Genomic DNA, 23,923 nt, shown 5'->3' with positions numbered 1-23,923 from the left:
TTTCTAATCAAGTTTAATTAAAATATTGTTATTAGATTACATTCCCATATCTGTACATTAAGACTGTAGGTTGACCAGTGGATTCTGAATCATGTGACGGTGCAGTGTGTGAGCCACACGGATAAAGAAACTCCTGAACACAAACTGAGGAATTAAAACAACTTTGGAGTTGTCTGCAAGCATGTTCAATTAAGACAGAAAATATAATTGAGCAAATATTTTGTAGAACAGAGAAACTCGTTCTACAAAAACAGACATAAGTAAATGAATACATAGATGCAGCTTTGACATGGTTTTAGCCCAGTAGTCTTAGGAATTACATTGCTTTTGGGTGGATTCATTCGTGGCTTGGTTTGGATTTGTAGTGGCAATGTGTGACTACTACGTACATCTTAAAGCTGCCATAGACACCTTTGGTTTTCTGATAGAGATTAAACAAGAAGCATCTCTGTACTAGTAACAATACCAGCCTTCAACAGAAGTTGCTTTGGAAAAAAAACAATGCTTTCTGTAGGGTACAATACATAGTGTCTACCACGAGTTGGGGTTCCCATTCCAATGGATAAACTAGCATATAAAACAGATGACATGACAATAAACACAGATCACATTCTCAAAAAACAAAACAAAACAGCACAGGAAACAATGCAGCACAGTAAAAACATGTCATCTTTGTATTCTTCTTCCTTTGGGATAAAAGTGGTATAAAACACGTCAAAACGCCTCAGGAGCAGTACATTAAATCCCCCCCGCCTCCAGTGTCTTGGGCTCGGAGCTTGATGTGGTTTATGGCTATTTTAATGTTTTAAAAAGGGACATTTCACCAAAGATATCATACTATGGCACTCTCACAATGTAGTCATCAAGTTGTTTGGGGTTAACTTAGCCCAAAAACCTGCCAACCTTGAAGAATCTTTACGAGTTACACTTCAGCGAGACAGCGACGCCCCTGGACCCCACGACGGCTCGTGTGCGACACCACGCTCAGATCCGAGACAAATGTACCTTTTTTTTTTTGCCTGATAATGACGTTGGCAGAAGACTGCCTCAGTACGAATGGTAGGCTATAGACTCATCGGTGCTTGGTTTTGGCTAAGAAGTTTAATTTACAAACCAGGGATCTCCCTAGAATTTTCTGACAAGGAGGTGTTAATGTAGGCCTAAAGTCAGGTAAGGGGGAGGTGACCCCATCTGAAAGTTGGAGCGTTTAGCTTTTTTGAAAAACTGCAATTTTCTGAAACTTAGAAAATGTAATTATATCAATACAATGTCGCCAACGCAGTAGTTGATCCTGACTGAATTTTGAGTGGTTCTCAATGACTTTGTAACATTTATAATAGGTTAAATTTAGGGGTAATGATTATTCTATTAGCTGTCATTATATGGATAGTATAGTGAAAATGTAAGTTGGCGTCTTAGGTTTTTTATGGGGGGGTGGGCGACAAATTCTGAATAGGCCTAGTTCAATTAATAGATGCAATATAGTAGACCTAGTCTACTGTAAATTGAATAATCATGGAACACCTGAACAAGGCCTATATATTTTTTAAATGTAACCTTTATTTAACAAGGCAAGTCAGTTAAGAACAAATTCTTATTTACAATGAACAGTGGGTTAACTGTCTTGTTCAGGGGGGTTAAGTGTGGGTTAACTGCCTTGTTCAGGGGCAGAACGACTGATTTTTACCTTGTCAGCTCGGGGATTCGATCCAGCAACCTTTCGGTTACTGGCACAACGCTCGAACCACTAGGCTACCTGCCGCCCCTATACGAGCTTGTTTCAGATCTCCATCCATGACTTAATTAATCAATCTTCCTTCTCAGTTCAGGTCTACCATTCATTCAATATGCCTTGTCGTCATTGGTGAACTGACTAGGAGGCTATTATCACACCATTAGCAGCCGAGGACAGATCAAGAACTGATGAATTAACGTAGTCCTAAATCTTTGAAAGTACCAAAAGAAACTGAAGTATTAGCAGAACAGCTTGCTTTGCCATGTCTGTTTTAATCCACGCTGCGACACACACTGAATGAACTAAACTAGCGCAACACCGCACGTTTCCTTGCTAGTCAATCCGCTCGCGTTCAGCAGCAGAAACGCTGACGGTGCAGCTATTTAACATATTTATTTTCTGGATGAGCAGTAACAAAGTAGCAAAGCCCATGACTATCATCCACTGAGTTATCATAAAGAGGCTTAAAACAGGATCCAACTAATAAATACATTCGTGAATAATCAATAGACATCAACACTAAGTTTCTGCAAACAACTTCCTAAACAGAGGGACAGCAACAGACAAAATAGAACAATCTCATTAGATAAAGGGTTTGTTGACCAAATGCATGCTGATATAACATTCAAGAGCTAAAATAGTAAAATTGATATTTCATCACGCAGTTATTTGAAAGAAGATAATCACCACCCTCTCCCTGTAAAAAAATCTCTTGTGTTTATGCTTTCCCGCACAGACATTTGACGGTGCAGACTGTTTGACAACACAACGAACACTCCCTGAAGATACGAGTCAGAAGTATCCCTGTCACAGCTCAAACATGTTGCTCTCGGCTCTCTTTCATTTGAGTTGTCGACATATTACATTCTAAATGCCTCAACCAAAACAACCAGAGAGAGTGTTGATATGGACTGTATAGATGCCAGACCCTGACAGCAATGGTTCCTGAGTTGAGGAGTAATATACATGTTTCTGGTGTAAAAAATGACTTTCTTTCAACAATTGAGCGATAAACATGGAGGAAAGAGGATTTAAATACTAGTCCAAAACGGAGTCATACAACAGTCTTAGATTTTTGGTCTGAAATGACATGTAAATGTAGTCCTCCTGAGGACAGAGTAAAGATAATGCAAGACCATAAAGTGAGGTTGGTCCAATCAACATTGGTAATTCCAACCACATGGCTGTTTGTGTGGAACTAGGAGTGGACTATACCGCAGACATAATAACATGGGTACAACTTCACTTTGACATTGAAAGACTTTGGTTGTTAAGTTTGTTGGTTTTGTATTAGTTTTCTTTGGATTTCAATATACAATCTCGTAGCAGTTTCAGCTCTGTCATACACTAGTAATACACTGTCCAGAAAGCTATGCTCTCCTCACAGCATTAAAGACATGCTCTGGAACTTTGGCTAAGTGTTTTTTTAAATCTCCAGCTTTGGGCTGGAAGTGTCAATATGTAGTTCATACATGCATAATCTATGAGCAGAAATACTATTTTACCTCAATTTGCCACGAAATCCCTAGTTTGAAAGCGACTGTTTTTCTGGAAACTGTGCTGTGCCATTTTCCCTACATTTTCTCCCCTGTGGGCCAGCCCGCTTGCAATTCGAGTTCTAGCCAATGAGCTTCAGTCCCTCGCCATTTGAGTGACAGCTAGCAAGATGCACACACAGCAGAGCAAGAGAGCAATGACGTGGTGAACATATCTGCACATACAATGACGTAGTAAGCATTTTTCAGGGACCACTTTTGGCTGGTGAGCATGACTTTTAGAACTACTAGCTAAAAAGTATACAAAAGTACCGGAGAATCTCTTTAAGAGATAGGAGGAACTTGTTGAAAACCAAAAGCAAACGTAATACAGGGATACTGGCCACCTGTCTCAGTAGACCAGCCCTTTAAAGAAAAAAACCCGCTACACACAAAACACAACAGTACCACCAGAGTATGATGCCTCACAGAAAATATCCCCACCCCTCCCAGGCCCAAAGTAGAAATACCCAGTTTAAACATTCACAAAAGCGCAGCAATAAGTTCTCAAAACATTTAACCCCCCCAAGTTTGGCTTTTTCAAGACTTCACATACAATACAAACCCTGACCTGTAAACCAACAGTAAAGTAAACATCATTGCGTTAAGAATACCCCTGATCAATTTCTAATAACGGCAAGTTTCAAACAGGCTGTGTATGTGGAGGTGAAAATGTATTATTATATACAGAGGATAGGATGACTAACCTGTTCCATCTAGCTGGAGAGCATACTATTACTACTGACTGTTAGCCAGTCATGCCTGGGGTCCAGTATGTGTCTTATAATGAGGTAGTAGAGGCATTGAGGTCACACATTGACCAGCGAGAGACAGCTACAGCAGCCTGGAGGCACAGAACTGACACCCTGGGAGGACTAGTTTAGTTGGATGCTAAAAGCTATCATCAAAACACGTTTGAGCCACCTGGGATGGGAAGGAGTCTTTGGCAGATGGCGAGGTGTGGTGTGTTGACCCTGAGATGGCCAGTATATCTGGCTGGCTGGCTGGCTATGTGGATTTTATGATGGGTTCTGAGGGTGACGTAATGGTTGGTATTAGTAAGATGGGGTTCTGAGGGTGACGTAATGGTTGGTATTAGTAAGATGAGGTTCTGAGGGTGACGTAATGGTTGGTATTAGTAAGATGGGGTTCTGAGGGTGACGTAATGGTTGGTATTAGTAAGATGGGGTTCTGAGGGTGACGTAATGGTTGGTATTAGTAAGATGAGGTTCTGAGGGTGACGTAATGGTTGGTATTAGTAAGATGGGGTTCTGAGGGTGATGCAATGGTTGGTATTAGTAAAATGGGGTTGAGGCAAGTCAGAGGAACAGTCGTCATGGGTGAGGCTATGGGTGATGGTTGTTCAGTTGTTGAGGTACAGGTGATGGTTGTTATGAGGTATGGGTGATGGTTGTTATGAGGTATGGGTGATGGTTGTTATGAGGTATGGGTGATGGTTGTTATGAAGTATGGGTGATGGTTGTTATGAGGTTGAGGTATGGGTGATGGTTGTTATGAGGTTGAGGTATGGGTGATGGTTGTTATGAGGTTGAGGTATGGGTGAAGGTTGTTATGAGGTTGAGGTATGGGTGAAGGTTGATTTGAGGTATGGGTGATGGTTGTTAAGAGGTTGAGATAAAGTAAAGGAGCAGAGTTACTCAGGAGGAGTGGTTATAAAGGTGGGGTCATTCCTTTCAAGGTGAGTTTCTAAAGTTGAGGTAGAACCCAGGTGTGTTTACAAGGGTGAGGAGGTACAATGGGTAACAGCAACACCAGATAGCATCTGAAGATGAGGCAGACAGCCTAATAGAGCCCAGATAGCTGTGGTCCAGCTGCAGTAACCATGGTGAAGTGTCCTCTATGAGGGCGAGGTGTGCATCTTTAGATGGCTGAGGAGGTTGCGTTGCTGGGTGAACTTTCCGCCACACAGCTGGCACTCGTAGGGCTTCTCCCCCGAGTGGACCCGCATGTGCTCGGCGAGACGGTACTGGCGTGTGAAGCGCATGCCGCACTCCTCGCAGGCGAAGGGCTTGAGGCCCAGGTGGCTCCTCATGTGGCGGGTCATGGTGCCTCGCTGGGTGAACAACTTGCCACAGATGTTACAGGGGAACGGCCGGTTCAGCCAATGGCTCTTCTCGTGTTCCCGTAGCGACACCGCGTCCTTGCAGGTCTTACTGCAGACTGTGCAACGATGCCGAGGTTCGTCAGCGCCAGGCTCCACCCCCCGTGATGCATAGATGTCAGGGTCTTCGTCCTTCAGGTATCCACCACCCTCCTCTTCTTCCTCCTCTTCTTCGAGGTAGATTTCATCCTGGGTGTGTGTGTCGACGTGGGCGTTAAGCTGCTCGGAGCTGGGGAAGCCTTTCCCACAGGGGATGCAGACGTACAGATTGTCCCCCACACCTGGCTCAAACCCTGGCTGGGGCTGACGGTAGATATAGTTGGTGTTCCCATTTCTCTTACCTCCAGCTCCTCCTCCTCCTCCCTCACTCCCACTGTGCCCACTTTCTTCACTCTGGTCCTGGCCATTCTCCTCTCCATCCACCTCCCCATCCTCCAGCTCTGGGGTCACTCTATCCCCTCTGACCAGCTTTTCGTGCCCTGGGGCCCCTGGTTTCTTTACTAGGCCCTTGTGCAGTGCCTTGCCCGTCTCTCCCAGGTTGGTGGCCTCTCTGTGGGGTCGGGGTCTCTTGCAAGGGGCCCTAGGCAAGAGGTCTGTGGAGGTATTTGGAAGCTGCCTCTGGTTCTCCCTAGGCTCTGCCGTGGTGGGAGGAGTGGGAGAAACAGATGAGGAGTGGGGGGAGGAGCTTTGGGGGAGACTGCTGGGGGACACTTCCTCTGTGGCGGTGCTTCCTGATGGACTCCTCTTGGACAGGTCCAGTCCTAGAGCCAGCCCATTAACCCTACTTCCTCCAGAGGGGCTGAGGGAAGCACACCGCGAGCCCGAAATAAACACCTCCTCCTCGGAGAGATCCTCTCTCAGCCTCCCCTCCTGGCCCCATCTCTGGTTCCTCAGGTTGCCCTTCCTGGACCCTGAGTGGTTGTTATGGTGGCTGGGGGTTGCTCTGAGGGGGGTGGAGGAGAGGCGGAGGGGGCCAGGGGTGTGTCCATTGGGGGTTGGGGAGGTGGTCAACTTGTTGGAGCTGGAGGGGGTCTGTCCATTGTTTTTGAGCTTCCTCCGACAGAGAGCAGCTAGTTCTGTCAGCTGGAGGTAGGAGGCGGCGGTCAGGAGGGACGAGACACTGTGGTCACTGACAGAGTCAGAACTGGACAGACGACCTGTATAGATGAAGTCCAATACCTAGAGGAGAGGGGGGGGGGGGGGGGGTAGCGAGTGAAATATTTACATTGTTCCAATGAGCAATTTGTTTCACAGCAAGTTGATATCAGAATACAGATAAAACAGCTGAGCTTTCAACTATTGATGTGGAATCTAAATTGATGAATGACAGAGTCCAACGCAAATATATCTGTGTATATGTGGCTACGGTCAGTGCGATGCTGCCTGTCAGGTGACCCACCTGTCTGAAGACTGAGGGGCTGACCATCTCAGTGTCCAGGTTGATCAGGTTATCGTGGGGGACCAGCGACTTGAAGTAGACGCTGCTGGCCGCCAGGACGTTCTTATGGGCGCGGAACAGCGCATTCTCCACCACGATGATGACATCACACAGGTACCCTTTGGCTCGCTGCTGGTTGAGCTGCAGCAACAGCTGCTTGAAATGGTTTTGCTGCTCCATCTCACACACACTTTGGTTAACAAACATTGGAGGGAGGAGGAAATAGGGAGAGGTCAGTTACTCCGTTCTGAGAACTCAAAGAATCCAACCACTGATATTCCTAGAGAAATTTAAAGTCCTGCAGGCCCAAATGTGTTCCTGAAATTCTTGCAATGCCCAGGATCGCCCACAAATGGCCACATACTTAACACCTCTCTGCTCTCCCTACAACCATCGCGGTGGTTTCTTCACATTAGACCAAACAACATACTAGCAAGCGGAGAAGGATAAGCGCATTGTAGCTCCTCTGGCAGCATTAGATTCTGAGGAATGAGATCTATCAGTCTGTTCATTATCAAAGCATACAGCCATACATGCACATGCCAGCGTACCTACACCATGATGTGGGCCAAAAGTTCCATCCCACCAGAACAGACTGAAATTCACAGTATTTCAGGGGCATTATTTTCACAATTTCAGAGTGCTATTTTGACCTCATAGTGTGGAAATGTATTTTTTTTAAACAGGAAATAACTGCACTGGCCTTTTAATGAATCATAAACCAAATTATCAGTAAAAACACTATAACTAACATAGGTTCAAAGAAGTGAAGGCAGACCTTCCTCCCTCCTCACGCGGGATAAACTATCATAAAGATGTGGGTTTTTGGTAACAGATTGACAAGACACGAGGCAATATTTCTTAAACTTACAGAAGGAAAATAATTTCTGGAAACCTAAACATTAATATTAGTTGGCAGGGGTCTTGACTTCAACATTATTGTGTTTTGATGTACTGGTAATACCTTCTAAGAATTTTTCTGCTAGATGTTTTCTAAGACGCCTTTTCCATGGGTTTGGCCAGAAATCACAGCCTTAATAACACATTTTTAGCATGGACATACATACATACATACACACACACATATATATATATATATATATATATATATATATATAAATAAATAAACACACACATACATACACACTACTGTTCAAAAGTTTGGGGTCACTTAGAAATGTCCTTGTTTTTGAAATAAAAGCACATTTTCTGTCCATTAAAATAACATAACATTGATCAGAAATACAGTGTAGACATTGTTGATGTTGTAAATGACTATTGTAGCTGGAAACGGCTGATTTTTTAAAATGGAATATCTACATAGGCCCATTATCAGCAACCATCACTACTGTGTTCCAATGGCACGTTGTGTTAACTAATCCAAGTTTATCATTTTAAAAGGCTAATTGATCATTAGAAAACCTTTTTGCAATTACGTTAGCACAGCTGAAAACTGTTGTTCTGATTAAAGAAGCAATAAAACTAGCCTTCTTTAGACTAGTTGAGTATCTGGAGCATCAGCATTCGTGGGTTTGATTACAGGCTCAAAATGGCCAGAAACAAAGAACTTCCTTCTGAAACTCGTCAGTCTATTCTTGTTCAGAGAAATGATGGCTATTCCATGCAAGAAATTGCCAAGAAACTGAAGATCTCGTACAACGCTGTGTACTACTCCCTTCACAGAACAGCGCAAACTGTCTCTAACCAGAATAGAAAGAGGAGTGGGAGGCCCCCGTGCACAACTGAGCAAGAGGACAAGTACATTTGAGTGTCTAGTTTGAGAAACAGGCACCTCACAAGTCCTCAAATGGCAGCTTCATTAAATAGTACCCGCAAAATACCAGTCTCAACGTCAACAGTGAAGAGGCGACTACACGATGCTGGCCTTCTAGGCAGAGTTCCTCTGTCCAGTGTCTGTTATTTTGCCCATCTTAATCTTTTCTTTTTATTGGCCAGTCTGAGATACGCCTTTTTCTTTGCAACTCTGCCTAGAAGGCCAGCATCCCGGAGTCGCCTCTTCACTGTTGACGTTGAGACTGGTATTTTGCGGGTACTATTTAATGAAGCTGCCAGTGTGTTATTAGTGTGTTGCAAAGGGAAGTGCAGCCAACACCTTGAAAATGAAGATTAAGAATACATTTAATGAGGAACAACGTCTTTCTCCCACCTTGTGGACAAAAAAACTGCTAATAATCATGTTTATTAAATAGACGTGTACACTTAAAATGTACAACATTTTGGATGCATTATTATAGTCATCCACTTCATCACATATGCGTTATTTGACACTAGCACCAGTAGGAGATTGTTTTTCTAATAAAAAAAAAAAGGATGTTGTGTATGGGACGCGAACCTACACAAAAAGTATCAGAGCATACTGTCTTAGCAGGGGACACTACCTGTACCAACTAAATTGAAGTGATCTGAAGGGATGGATCCATTCTATTTCTATGATTGAAATGCCACCCACCCTCATTTTCAATTGGATTGGACCATTTTACAGTAGTTCTAATGAAGGTACTGAGCTTCGGCAAAACGTAAGACCGAACTACTCTTCAGTTCTGATCCTCCATCTCCACCAATCTGTTGCCCTACATCTGTACAAGTGGCAGCACCACAGGGGTAATTTTTGCTTTTAAACCAGGGAGATACAAAGTTAGAAATAGTACTACTGATAACAACACATCCCATCTGTCTTGCCATACATCGATGCAGTATCACACAACCCACGCCCCCCACCCACTTCCTAAAATACACACTAGGGAAAAAAGAAACGTTTGGGTAATCTGTTTATCTAACGACTGCACAACACACCGATGGTGATAAGATGCTGAGGGTCCTTTTATGGACCTTACAGGCCCCTTCTGCCCCCCTCCTCCCCTGCCTGCTCAAAAACAACCTCATCGCTTCAAAAGAGAGAACCATAGACTTATATAAACAGGCTGTAACCACAGTCTGGAGGAAAGAGAACAGAGAGCAGGCCATATAACCAGGTGGTCTGGTTCGGAGGGCGCCTGACCTACAGCATCAATGAGTTTGCCCTGCTAGCTTCTGATCAGCATGCCTATTTAAGAAGACTACTACATTTCAATGTAGGTTCAGTTAACCTACATTGTTCTGTAACTGTTCTAGTCTTGTGTTCTGGTTTGGCCTGTGTTCGAGCCTAGCCTGTGTCTGTTCTAACCTGTTTTCTGTTATTTCCTGTGTTGTGTTAGCCTGTGTCCTGTTCATTTGTCCAGTGTTTCATCTTGACTTCCTGGCAGAGATCACTGTCTCACACACACACACACATATGGTCATTTAGCTGGGTTTTAGGCATGTTAGAGCAAAAGCAGCGTGGCCCTCTGGTAAAAACCTGTAGAATATTGATAATCTGAGCCGGCCCACTTTATATACTCTCCTTAATGCTCGTTAACTCAAATACACTGTTTTCTACAGGAGATTTGTTTAGACCTGAAGTCACCCACCCTTGTCCCAGAAAACTACCAGGGGTCTAATCCTAATCAGTACCAAACCCAATCGATTCAACCTAACCTGAGGTTAGTCTCATTGAGATAAAAATCTATTTTGCAAAAGAGACCTGGTCTAAGATAGCAGCAGGGTCAACGTTTAATTGCTGGGCTAAAACCCAGCACACACACACACACACACACACACACACACACACACACACACACACTAGAGGTAGAGAGAGGTATTTGAAGTGAGCAAGACAATGTGAGCATACATTGTTGACATTTTCTAAATATGACCAGCCTCTGATCGTCAAACTTCCTCGGTGTTAATGTTGACAGAGTTTATTATAACCAGAAACTGACGTTCTGGTTCATAGTGGTTCGTGTCATGTTAATGTTATGTTCCACTCCACCTTCGGGCCACCTGGTGAGTGAGAAGGGAGGGGGCTTGATTGCATTAATCACCGATACCTGAAATGAGACTGCCACAGTAAGTACAGCACATGGGGGATATGTGAAACTTACTCTGTCCTCAGCCTGTATCCCCACTTGCGCCAGCGAATAACTCGCTTTTTGTCCTTTACATACAAAGTGGCGTTACCAATAACCTTCCTACCAGAGTGCCAATACGGAGTAGAGTTGGCCTGAGCAGATCAGGTCACAGATTAGCGAGAACCCTGTTAGCCACAGAGTTATTAACCTGGCTCAAAACGATGTCCCCAGTGTGACTCTTACTGAGCCAGGTTCACACAGTGTTCCCGGAAAGGCCACCCCAAGGTTAGTCCATCACGCATGATCCCTCCTAACTAGCTAACTTAATTATTACTAAACACATGCGAACTCCTAACATAATTAGGTGTAAGAATCGTTTTATACATAGATTTTCCAGATATTACGGGAAGGGAACTTTGTTTCGTCCATGTTTGTGTTCATTCGGTTAAACCAAAAAAAAGGATAGTAGGTTTTTACAGCCACAATCCTGAGTTTGTGTTTCAGACAAACAGCATCCCTACCTACTTGGTATAAAACTGAGGGATGTGGCTGAGGAAATGTAACCACTAAAACTCAAAGCCCAAGCATAAAATTGATTTAATATCACCGTTTTAAACATATTCCCAGACATTGTTTGTTTACAGACTGAAATGGCAACAAAACAAACATTGGAGTAAAATAACCGTAGGCCTATTTTGTGTTAGGATAGGGTAAGACAGTTGTACTACCTGATGTAAACAACCATGATGCTTTATGATATATTTTTCAGGAATCAAATCATTAGGACGAATTGAAATTGTGGCAGATATCAGAAAATGAATTTGAAAAATCACAATAAACAAATGAATAACAAAATCCCCATAACCATGTTTTTATTTGAGCTATTTACACTATTTTGTGTTAATTCTGATGAATTTTGGTCTAACCTACGCAGTAAAACGTCAAATCATTAGTATTGTTTATAATGTTGCGAAAGCCTGACGTTCCTCACATATTGGAGAAACATTTAAATTCACTGCAGTATCCATCATCACACAAGCGATTGTAAAACCAGTGTTTCTATCCCATGATTTAAAATATCTGATTCAATGACACACAGTTGAGAAAGAAATAAGAGGGGGAAAAAAAACATTAAATGGGCGATACTCGTCTACCACAAAAGAGATAATGGTCTACGCGCTGAAGGGGTAGGGCGAAGGAAGGAATCCAACAATGCCTTTTATTCAATTAACCTACATTGCTGCGCCTGCCCTGCATCAGATTTCAGTTCATATTTTTGTTTATTATAAGTTTATTATATCATAAAGTTATTTATCTTATTCCAAAGATGTGAAAAATAAACCGAAGGCAGCAATCCATGGGTTAAAAGGAGTGCAGGTATTGAGGTGGTTGCCAAGCTGGTAATACTAGCTCTGACTTTGGCTACACACTGGGAGACCCCTCTGGGCATATGCTACGAGCCAAATGTTAGGTGTTTCTGGTATTTCTTCAAACAACGTAATGCAAACTCATTGAACACGACTACACAGACCAAGTTGCACCACAAAACATGCGAGGAACTGAAAAAAATTATATAGATTTACCTTAATTCATCGATGATCGCGTTTTTAATTTACCATCCTCTCTCCTACCTCACTACCCTCGGTTCGCACTCCCCCACTACTATTCTGCTAGCAGTACTGGCGATGACGTCACTTTTCTATGGTAATGAGGAAACCTTCAAAATAAACGCCTGAATTTCAAAATATTGGAAGGTGGATAACTCCACACCAGGGATTGGCAGCTTTGATGGGGGGTGGGGCCCACAAAAAAACGGAACTCATCATGTGGGGCCGCAGTGGCTCGTGGGTCTGCATACCGTGGGTCAGTTCTATAACTAATTTCATGCAATTCTGCACATTTTGCCATAGGGTGGATGGAAATGTTTGCAGTTTTTTATATAATAACTCATGATCAGTAATTGGACAATGCTAACTACAAGTTTAGATAGCTGGCCAATAGACTAATTTACCAATCCCAAAATATTTTGGCTGACATGGGCCAATTGAGTGACCACTAATGGACAACCAAATTTTGAAATTGCACAGTAAATTGAGACCCCTTCTGGTCTGGGGACCAACAAAAGGGGGGCATGGGCCGCCAGTGGCCTACCCCTGCTTAACACTGTTTGTCAATTTCAGTTTATGTGAGAAAATAAGCATTGAATAGTGTAGGGCCCCCATACTCAACTGGCAGACAGGATCTGGACCCATAACGGGGTCAATACGGACAGGCTTCAATCCCTGGTATCATATAAACACACATAAGACATGGAACAATGTGTTGAATTGCAGGAAATTCGCTTAAAACAGAAGAAGAAGAAAAACTGCTGCATGCAAAATGTATAGAATTAGCTTTAAAAATGCACAATTTTCTCTCCGAGAAACAAGAGGCGTGTGAGTGGGGGTTTGTTACTATGTTATCCAGTCGGACCTTTGCCACCTAAAACATTTGTGTGACTAAGACCTTCTCAAATAGCCATTGAATACCCCTGGTATAGGGAATCATTCTACCAATCTAAATCGCTGTGAAATATATTTTCAATAACAACAAATATTATGTTTAGGCTCAGCTGTTTGAAACTGGGTGGACCAAAACTGCTGTTCGAAGCTGGTGGAACAAAACCGAAAGTAACTTTTGTACAAGCTCTATAAACCCTATTTTTTGTTATTGAAAATATATTTTCGATTGTGATTTAGATGATACAATGATCCCCTACATTATTCAGTGCTTGTTTTGTCACATAAACGAAAATTGAGCGAACAGTGTAAATTTTAGCAACCAGGAAATGACAGGGCGATTTCCACTAGATAACCCAGCCACAAAGTCAGAACAGCTTTGCCAGAATGACAACAGATACCGCTCCAGTCGGAGAAATCAAGAGCAATATCACAGCCAATCACAACACTGGCGGGTGAAACACTATCGTTCACTGGTTGGTTATGAATATGATTGGTTTGTTTATGATTCCTGGCAATGTCAATAGTTTGTATGTATGCTTGTTTGCATGTAACTATTCCTCTTTTGTTTGTTGATATTTGTTTGTAAATAAAACAACAATAAAAATACAATGAAAAAAAAGAAGATACGAAAAAAATGTGTCGGTTGCTTAGCAACAAAACCCAACATTCAAAACACCTCAAAACAATAGATGGTATCATGAACAAGCTGAAAGGAGCCAAATAAGATTTCCCACATGGCAGTTTCTTGTCATTCTTGCTAGCAATCTGGCCATCCAGAGTCACAACAACATGCTGACTTCTGCAACATAGAAGCGCGCACATAATTGTCATGGCGTGGTCAGCTACATATACATAGAGAAATAATAATGGCGTCTTTTTGTAGGCACTAACTCCGCCATGGTTCGTCGGACGAAGCCTATGAGGAAAAATAATAGAATTTCTGTAGGGTTTTTGGATAAACACTGAAAATATGGTATGTGGTAAACACAGGCTTAGGAGGTCTTGTACGTTTTGTTCTATGAGTTCATATTCAACAGTTTACGGCACTTTGTGAATTTTGAAGAATTTTTGTAATAATAAAAAACAAATCACACATAAAGGCTTTATGATTAATAAAAGTTATGTTAACTGACTGCTATTATCTCATAGAACAAAACGTATAAGATCTCCTAAGCCTGTGTTAACCTCAGACCTTGTTTTCACGTTTATTCCAAAACCCTATTCTTTCCCCGTTCATTTTTCCCATGGGGATGGCTGAACAAACCAGAGGTAACTTATTTCCGGGTTTTAGGACTAGAAATTGGAGAGCTCTATTAGCGCCAGATATATTATGGCCATTTTCTGAAATTACAATGCAAAAATAAAAAATAATTCCTATGTGTAGCACCTTTAAAAGTGAAACATTGTTTTTGAGGTACTACAGGCAGACTGCAAGGCATGTGTTAACCCTCGCTTTACCAAACTAAATGCTAGGTTGGAAGTAATGTGTGAGTTGAAATAAATACAAGCGGTGATTCGGACAGCAAAATTAAAGTTATTATTTTCAGATGGAACTGTTAGCAGGCATAGGTGACGGCCAATACAGCGCGGCTTGGAACGCTACTTGTCCAATCAATCAATCAATCAATCAATCAAATGTATTTATAAAGCCCTTTTTAAATCAGCTTCACGCTAAAAAGATGTTCTCCAATCAGCATCCAGGAGCCAAACAACCAGTTTTACAATACATTTGAATCCATTTCGATTTTTATTGTGCTTATAAGAATTGCACGAAGGAATTGTAAGACCACTATTGAAAAATACAATGTTCAGGCTAGTATGTTGACAATGTTGGGCTTATAGTGAGAAAAAAAAACGTGCCGATATAAAAGTGGGGTTGGGAGTACTCCGTCGGTTCTGTAGAATCTATATATTGTGTAATTTCATACGGCACTAAATAATATGGAGTGTTGCTGGCCTTTTACCACACCCATTCCATAGGCCACAATCAGAGGTGGGTAGTAACGCCCTACAAGTAAGTCTTTACATGTACTTAAGTAATTTTTGGAGGAACTAGTACTTGTTTAGTTACTTTCTGTGGGCTGTACTCTTACTCAATTAACTTACTTTTTACTTAGTTACATTTTATCAAATCACTTTAGTTGCATACATTTATATTATTATATCGTTGCTGTCAGATAACCTCATCTCTCAAAATGTTTAATGATTTTCATTCACTATTCAAAATAGATTGTCATCAAGTCTTAAGTCCATTGGCTCTCGACGTGAAGCGCTCCTCTTCACTCCTGCGGATATTTTTTTTGTCAGTTCTTAGCCAGACGCGATCAGAGTTAAGTTGCACTATAATTACCTTCTTCTTTTGTAATATTATATATTTCTGGAGTAAGATAAGTATTTTTCTGATATTCTGCTGTTGAAATGGTTTTGATGGCAAGTGGAAATGAAACGACTAAGTAGCTAGATAGTTAACTCCGTATCTGACAGAATGTTTAAAGGGATTCTTTACTCCCCCAGTGTCAGAGGAACTTGTGGATACCAATTTTATATCTGCGTGCAGTTTGAAAAAAGATGCTAACTAGCGTTACCCCTGGACTTCCAGTCATTGCGCTATCTGCTAGCATGCTGTGGGACTAGCAGATACCCATCGACCCCCAGTCATTGCCTTAATGTTGGTTAGCATTGATTGGCTCGCAAAACGACCTCTAACTTCCTTCATACTGGACATAGAGAATTGCCAAAATATATTTATATTTTATTACGTGTATTTCTTTACATATACATGTAGCCTACACACTAGCTTTCAACATACTAGTATTGGTGTAAACTTTCTAAAGAAATGCTGTTATAAATATAAAAGTATGGCAAATTATCCATACATCTTTTTTAAAAGATTGTTGCCATGCTGTAAAAAACAGTTATATTGCACTAGAGTGCAAAAAAATGACATTCACAAAGATTAGCATTTATTTGCAGGGGGACTCTTATTTTGACAAAAATACATCTGTGATTGTGCTGCCAGCATAATTTCCTGCAGACAGGTGAATGGTAATGGGAACCCTAACCCCTTGACCCAAATTTAAATAAAAGCAAACTGAAAGGGGAGGGAAGAGAAAAGCCTCTCCTTAGCCCTGCCAGACCAGCTGCTGATGCACAGAAGTGCCCAAGGGAAAAAGTTTTGTGTGTCAGTTTAACCTGAATAACCAGGATACAAGCTGGATAAATTGACCAGAAACGACAAAGATAACAACTGCCTCTGCCACACTGTATGTATGGGCCCCTGCCCCCTGGCATTGTACGAACTGAAATATCCTTTGCTTGAAACAGGCTCCTTGAGGGTGCTTGACTTGGGCAGGAGCTCACCGGAGCTGAGTCTTGGCACCTCAAATGTTCTACTGCTTGAGCTCCTGTTCCTCTTGATAGAATATTAGCTCAAAAGTATTGTGGAGCTCCTGCACCTAAATGTAAACAGTACCGACACCTATTTCAGTCCAAGTCAAGCACAGCTCCTTGATGAGATAAAGCACTGGTGAATAAAGGGTGTGGTGCAGGCTGATTATAGGTTACATCAGTGTTTCCCAACCAGGGGTACTAGGGGGTACTTGAGAAGACTCATGAGACCATAGGTTTACTGGTCAAATGCGCATGAGGGGGAACTTCAGGGGTACTCTGGGCAGAGCAAAATGTACTTGGTGGTACATTAACTGAAAAAGGTTGGGAACCACTGGGTTACATAATGTCTCTGTCAGAGAATGGACTTCAATTCTTTCATGTCTTACAGCTTGCTGACATGAAGGCTCAGTATTATTTCATCCCTTGACGTGTCTTATTGATTATGACTGTGCCAATAATGATTACGTTGCCAATATTTGATTGTCAATATGACATTTCGTGTGAGATAAAAAGAGCACCCAAATTAGTGGACCTCTTAAATATACATTTTAAAGAAACATTTTGACAAGAAATTGACAGGGTTAATAAATCATGGAAAAGTTGTGGTTTAAAAGCCATTGTTAATAAATGCATTCTGATTATGAGTTCACCTGTAATGCTTATACAAGTGACAAGGAGCAGAAAGATAAATAAATTAGACGACTCATTGTAACTAATGGACACCTCTCTCCATCTATCCGTATGAAGAGTGGGTCACAGGAAGACGAGGTGAAAAGAGGAGACGTGCCACTTAATCTTTAAATACTGTCACGTACTGTGTGTGTGTGTGTGTGTTACTTTCTAAATGTAATCCATAACATGAGAAGGATTTATCAAGAAAAACTTCCCGCGTCTCTGTTAGTTACTTGTTACCTGTCCAAAATCGTAATTAGTAACATAACTTTTGGATTACCCAAACTCAGTAACATAATCTGATTACTTTCATCAGATAGAGCAGATGGAGCCAACATGAACTTGCACCTTTTTCCAATGCTGAATTGAATGTCATTGATAAAACGGAAAGGTGTCATAATGTATTTTCTTCTGCAAAAATACCTTTCTGAATTTAAAAGTAATCCAAGAAGTAATCATCTAGTTTTTCAAAAGTGTCTGTAATCTGATACAATAGTTTTGCTGGTAACATAACTCATTACAGTAAACAAAAATTGCAATCAGATTAGATTTAACTGATTACATGTGTGTGCTCTCTAGAGGCTGCAAGAGATTCTACATGGACTAGTATTCCCTCTAGAGGACACAGTATACACTTTTACAACATCTACTTCAGTTTAAATCTGCCAAGCAACTTTTAGGTATTGAACCTACAGTATACCATATCATGGTAGTAGGCTATTCAATAGCTATAAAGCAAAAGTTAGATTATTTGTACACCTTATGTTGTGCCTGGTGCATAAACAAATTATTTGAAAAATAAACTCCAGCACACTGGTATTCTTGTAGCTTCAGAATGTGTTATTGATTAAGCTCACCAGGGAGCATGGCATTGAAACCATTGTAACGTATTTTGTAACATGATCTTATCTTTTTATTTCAACATCAACCTGCTACCAGTGTGTTTTCAGATGTTATATTGCCTCAGATTAATACATTTTTACTATTTCAATCAAGTGAGAAATAGTGGCCCATGTTTAGGATTATCCCAAAATAGCCTAAATAAATGGACGAATACTCTCATTTGACAAAATGACTTCCGGATAAATATACTAAAATCAAAGTAGCCGTGCACTCCAAGTACAGTGTTGTTTTTCATTTTGAAAGAGTGCGTGCGTACATACTGTACAGATGAGACAGTAAGAGCCAACATTTGGATATCGCTGTGTATTCTGGGTACAGACAGTAATTCCACGATGGCGGCGAGCAGGAGGCTGCACAAGGTATATTTCCTGATCAATCCAATTAGGATTTTCTCTTGTTAGGTTAAAGAAAGTAAAACATTCGGACTCCCAAATCTCAGATAAAATTAAATGTGTCGTTAAATGTGTTTGTTTTTTTAGCCCCACAGTGTCAGAAACCCCATGAAACTCGGTAGGCGGAAAATGACGTTAGTATGCTAAGCTAACCAGCTAGCAGTTGTTTTTTGGTCATGTTAGCACCGGCATATTAATAGGCTAGATTCGAATTAAACGTTTTGTTCATCTAAATTGATTAACAAGGTTAACCATGTGTCATCATAAATTAAGATTCAATTCAGTATTGTGTCATCAGTTGGGTGATAATCGCGCTTCAACATTTTTGATCTTCGGCACAGAAAAACTTTAGCTAGCTACGTATTGTAGCTAGCTTAATACTAATGTAGCAGGGAGTTAATTGTGCTAGCTAGCTACGCACCACAGTTACATAGGTCGTTAGCAGTGTGGTTCTTTGCGCTAGCTAGCGAGTTAGCAATTCGGGTTGGTGTTACCTAGCAAGTTTATTTTCTCAATGTGAAACCGAGGCGAGGAAGCTGACCAGCTAACGTTAACCCGATGTATATACAATCTTGCTAACGTTATGATTTAGCTACCGGTAAACAGCCAAACCCACTTCCTGTGATTTGGTTTCTTAGTTTTGAATTGTTTTGAGTAGTCGAGTGAATCGAAAGTGAAATTGAGCATGCGGCTGCCAAGTAACGTTAAGCTAGCTAGTTAATTTAGTTTAATTTCATTCATTCAATCTCAATATTCGAGGTAACACCGGGTTTAAATCATGTTCTCAACACTGTGTAACAACCCGGCCTTATCATAATTGGCATTTATCTTTTCCCTTGCATTTGTCAGCCACCATTTGACCCAGCCTAGGATAAGTACTCATAGTAAACAGTCCCCATCAAGTCAACAAGAATAAATACAATGTTTTGAACTCCACACATCTTAGTTTGACAGTCGTTTGCATTGTAATCCTGTAGCAGTGGTCTTATCCAGAGCAACATAGAATAAGGCTACATTTGCGCTCTGATTTGATAATACATGAAATCAGGAAGCTGTGCACATGTTTAATTCTAATGTGTATGGGTGTGTTAACTGTAAGGCCCTTGTCACTATAACAATACCCCCAATCTCATGATTTCCAGTGAAAGGTGGGATTTATGAATCAGTCCTCTGGTGTGGCAGAAGGCAGTGTTCTGTAGTGAGATCAGTGTGAGAATGCACTGGATCACTTCCTGGTTGAGAAGGGGTGTGGCTGCTTGGTTCCAGGGATGAGACTAACGGTTGATATGTTAACATGTTAATCCCTAGTACTTTTAGTCATCCAGTCTTTTATTTGTATGACTTTTTATTTTTGTATATTTTTTTTTAAATTTAATTTTCACTGAAATTTAAGGGCAAATTAGGGTTAAGTGCCTTGTCGGCTAGGGTATTCAAACGAGCAACCTTTCGGTTACAGGCCCAATGCCCTAACCGCTAGGCTACCTGCCACCCTGTGTGAGTAGTTCTGTATGTCGCCCCGTTTGTTTATAGTTCTGTATGTCACCCTGTGTGTTTGTCTGTAGTCATTCTGTTGTTTTTGACCTATAGGACACAGGTTGTTTAGTGGTTACTAGGACTCAGCCAACACTGAAACAACATGTTTTATCAGTTCTTTATCTCTTGTTTGATAAAAACCTTTCTGCTTCCTGTAATGGTTATGATTAACTAACTGTACAGGGGAACTTGCTCATGATGTATTCACCCTCTTTTTCAGGAACTTGATGAAATCCGCAAGTCTGGAATGAAAAATTTTCGTAACATTCAAGTGGATGAATCAAATATTTTGACTTGGCAAGGCCTCATTGTTCCAGTAAGTCACTATTTACTACTCTTGTCTCCGGACAGACATGAACATGACCAGAATAACAAGGAGGATCAAGGCACTCTCCGCGATATTGCAATTCCTTTGTTGCTGTGGCATGTTCAGTAGGACATCAGCTCACCTTTTAACCAAACATTATTGTCTCTCTCCCCTCTAAAAGGACAACCCTCCATACGATAAAGGTGCTTTCAGAATTGAGATCATCTTCCCAGCAGAGTACCCCTTCAAGCCCCCCAAGATCACATTCAAGACCAAGATCTACCACCCCAACATCGACGAGAAGGGACAGGTGTGTCTGCCTGTGATCAGCGCAGAGAACTGGAAACCAGCCACTAAAACTGACCAAGGTACGGCGGAAAGACGCACGCACGCACACTCAGACAAAGACAATAGACAGGTGTTTCTTCTCATAACTTTTTAAGTAGTAGTTATTATTGAAGTTCTTTGTAATTTCTCATTGAAATGCCGCCTGAACCCTAACCCTCCAGTCTCCTCTCCCTCGGAGGTTCCTGTCTATTTGGCTGGAGAGGTTTCCATCCTGCAACCTCTACGTGGTTATGGATTTCAATGTCTTTCTCATCTGTTTCATCTGGTCTACATGACGTCATCCTCCATTTTTACATAATTCTTAGTCTCCTCTTTTGTTCTGCTTGTCTCCCTGCAGTGATCCAGTCCCTGATTGCGCTGGTCAACGACCCCCAGCCAGAGCATCCTCTCAGGGCAGACCTAGCAGAGGAATACTCTAAGGACCGTAAAAAATTCTTTAAGAACGCAGAAGAGTTTACAAAGAAACATGGAGAAAAACGACCTGTGGACTGAGAACGCAAACGTGTGACTCCCTCTTCCTATTCCCCCCCCGGCCTCCTATCTACTCCCCCCTCTCCCCCCCCCCCCCCCCCCCCCCTACACCCCTCTCTGCTCTTACCCAATCTCCTGAAAATGCCCCCACACACGTACACACATCCTTCTAGCCCCCCTCCTCCTGGGGCGATATATCTCAGCTCCACTTCTCCCTGGCAACAGGACTGTGTCGTGAATCAGGCAAGTTGGTCACCTCTGGGTGTCAGCTTGTGGCTGTTACTAACTTTCTACTGATTTCTTAAATTATAAAAATGCCGGAATTGGGCCCAAGAGAGCAGCTTGTTAAAGAGGGAACAAAACAAATACAACGGAAAGAAAGATCTAGATGGAAATGTTATGCTCAATTTGTACACAGAAGTGCTGGTGCAGACCTCTGTATAAAGATGATCAAGTGTTTTGAAAGCTATTTGGTAAATGCTCAACTTGTGGTCTGATTGTTAACCCTTTTCATCTCACTCCTTCCCCTCACTAAAATATGTAACAGAAAAAAATCAACCCCAAAAGCAACAAAATGATAAAAAAAAAAACACTTAAAGCATCAAGGTTCAGGTGTGGCGAAATGTTTATTTTATATTTCTTTCTTTTTTTTTGCCTATGTTGCACTTTACTCTGTGGAACTAGATTTTAAGTTTACCATAAAACTTCAGTTTGTCACCAATTCAATGGTCCAGATGTTATAAAAGGGAAAAAAAAATGTTTGACTGAACTTGCTTTTGTTTCTTTGAGAGGTTACGATGAAATGTTTTGTTCATATGTTGTATACTTAGCAGACGGTTTGACCATGTGACAGGAAGTACTGCTCTTCATGCCATTGCTCACTGGCCTCTTCAAGGTTCTGACTAGAGGGAGTACAGCTATGACCGGAAGTTACTCTCTCTTTTGTTCTAGCGGGTTAGGAGATTTAGGTCAAGAAATAACGTTTCTGACACCCCATTCCCATTGAAACTGCTCGGTGCCAATGAAATGCAAACATTAGTGTATTGAGACCAGTGTGTCACTTTTCACCACTAGAGGGCAATACTTCTCTACAATAGAAATTGACTCCATATCCGAAGGTCTCTGGTCTTATGCTGTGGCCTGTGGACAGTCTACCATAGACGGTATATGGTCTCTACCCATATATAAACTGTGAAGTCTACCATTAAATTATAAATAATCAGTGTGTCCAAAGAGATCGGTCTGAGCAAAACACTGTGCACTAATCTTGATCACAGATCACTGATAGTTGAGGTGCAAAATGATTTGTAGATCAGTGATTCTGCACAGGGCCTTGCCCAGACCGATTACCTCAAACATGTATGAACTCTTGTTGTATTGGATTGTCTCTGCAGTACGGACTCCGTTTCCCATGGTCCTCAACACCTCTCGAATAGGCCAATAGGTGTTGGAGCGTCGGTGAGGTAACTGCTCGCTCCTGCTGCTAACAATGACCTGTGACTGAGGACATGGTTATGGGAAATACATTTATTACAGGCAGTACCACACTGTTATACTGATGTAATCTTATATAGCTTGACCATTGGGTGGGTTATGTGAATTGTCCAAATGGAAATTCAAGTCTTAGTAGAGCTTAGTGGCTGTTCTGATAATATTTTCATTGGGTAATCTAGATCCCAGGCTACAATGTCATATAGCTGTACTGAACATAAGCAAAGCATAGTGGGGTCGGCCGGCCTCAAAATGAAGACGTTGCATGTAGCCTAAACTGTTGCTCGTCTGAATCATACCACATCTCCCATGAGACGGACCTACAACCCTCCTCTCTCAAACTTCTAGTGTCTCATTTTTGGCATTACACAGAAGTCTAGTGGTCAGCACGTAGACCACTGCTAAAAATACACAGACCAGATTCAGTTTCCTCTCTAACACATACCCTCTCACACCTACACACACACACTCAAACACAAACCCACTGGCCCCTGCCCTCTCAGTCACGCTATGTCCAGCAGGCCCTCTGGTCTTTTCCCACGTGCAATAAATATGTACACTTAATGCCTTCTGTTTCTTTGGTCCCCTGGCCCTGCTCATACTAACCCTCTTTAGTGTGTAAGTACAGCAGGCAGCGATTAGCTGATTAGCTCCACGTCACTAAGCTGCTCCAAGAAGCCCAATTACCCTCCCTGTACTATACAGACGAACAGAACCAACCCTTTAAGACAGACAGACGTTTTGGCACTGATGATGCTTCCATTCTTGTCTGGGAGTCAGAGCCCTCAGCGCTTACTTCCAAATCCACGACAATGTTGGGGTTTTGTATTTTAGCTAATTGAGAATAACCCGGATGAAGAAAGGTTAAATGAGAGACATCTGTGTGAATTCTGCTGGTAGTTTTCCGTTGATGGAATTGGGCTTCTGCCATGCTTCTTCCTGTCTGTTCCTCTCACTGACCTCTAGAAGTGCTTAACTCAGTGTTCAACACTGTTACTGCAGTAAACCTATTATGGCAGATCAGCTGCTGGGAGACGGATACGCCGGCGCGACTAGAACTGTAAATATTTTACATTTAGTACTTTAGCACTTCTCCAGAGTGACTTCCGCCTCACGCCAGACTTCCATCCGTAACACA

The 23,923-nt window shown here is 41.8% G+C and overlaps 2 protein-coding genes across 2 annotated transcripts; one reads left to right on the top strand and one right to left on the bottom strand.

The window, feature by feature from the left end:
- Positions 1-12,464, bottom strand: LOC110522942 (hypermethylated in cancer 2 protein). The gene is made up of 3 exons (XM_036977509.2): positions 12,361-12,464; positions 6,792-7,020; positions 1-6,571 (listed from the first exon to the last, which is right to left on the bottom strand). The coding sequence occupies exons 2-3, from the start codon at positions 7,008-7,010 to the stop codon at positions 5,129-5,131; spliced, it is 1,662 nt and encodes a 553-aa protein (XP_036833404.2). The 5' UTR covers positions 7,011-7,020; positions 12,361-12,464; the 3' UTR covers positions 1-5,128.
- A 6,001-nt stretch (positions 12,465-18,465) lies between these two features.
- On the top strand, positions 18,466-21,899 carry LOC110523824 (ubiquitin-conjugating enzyme E2 L3). The gene is made up of 4 exons (XM_036977508.2): positions 18,466-18,602; positions 20,389-20,484; positions 20,657-20,843; positions 21,161-21,899. Exons 1-4 carry the CDS (start codon positions 18,576-18,578, stop codon positions 21,313-21,315), a joined length of 465 nt encoding a protein of 154 aa, XP_036833403.1. The 5' UTR covers positions 18,466-18,575; the 3' UTR covers positions 21,316-21,899.
- The last annotated feature ends 2,024 nt before the right edge of the window (positions 21,900-23,923 follow it).

Source organism: Oncorhynchus mykiss, chromosome 5 (assembly GCF_057628025.1).
Source record: "Oncorhynchus mykiss isolate SJ-2025 chromosome 5, ASM5762802v1, whole genome shotgun sequence".
Lineage (NCBI taxonomy): Eukaryota > Metazoa > Chordata > Actinopteri > Salmoniformes > Salmonidae > Oncorhynchus > Oncorhynchus mykiss.
Note: the sequence above shows the minus strand (reverse complement) of the source record. Positions and strands in the feature narration are given on the sequence as shown.

Excerpts from the sequence above, each read along its gene's own strand:
- LOC110523824 (XM_036977508.2), top strand. The coding sequence starts at position 18,576 with ATGGCGGCGAGCAGGAGGCTGCACAAG. Across the intron at positions 18,603-20,388 it reads CGAGCAGGAGGCTGCACAAG|GAACTTGATGAAATCCGCAA; the intron begins GTATATTTCCTG and ends CCTCTTTTTCAG. Across the intron at positions 20,844-21,160 it reads AGCCACTAAAACTGACCAAG|TGATCCAGTCCCTGATTGCG; the intron begins GTACGGCGGAAA and ends GTCTCCCTGCAG.
- LOC110522942 (XM_036977509.2), bottom strand. The coding sequence starts at position 7,010 with ATGGAGCAGCAAAACCATTTCAAGCAGCTGTTGCTGCAGCTCAACCAG. Across the intron at positions 6,572-6,791 it reads GCCCCTCAGTCTTCAGACAG|GTATTGGACTTCATCTATAC; the intron begins GTGGGTCACCTG and ends CCTCTCCTCTAG.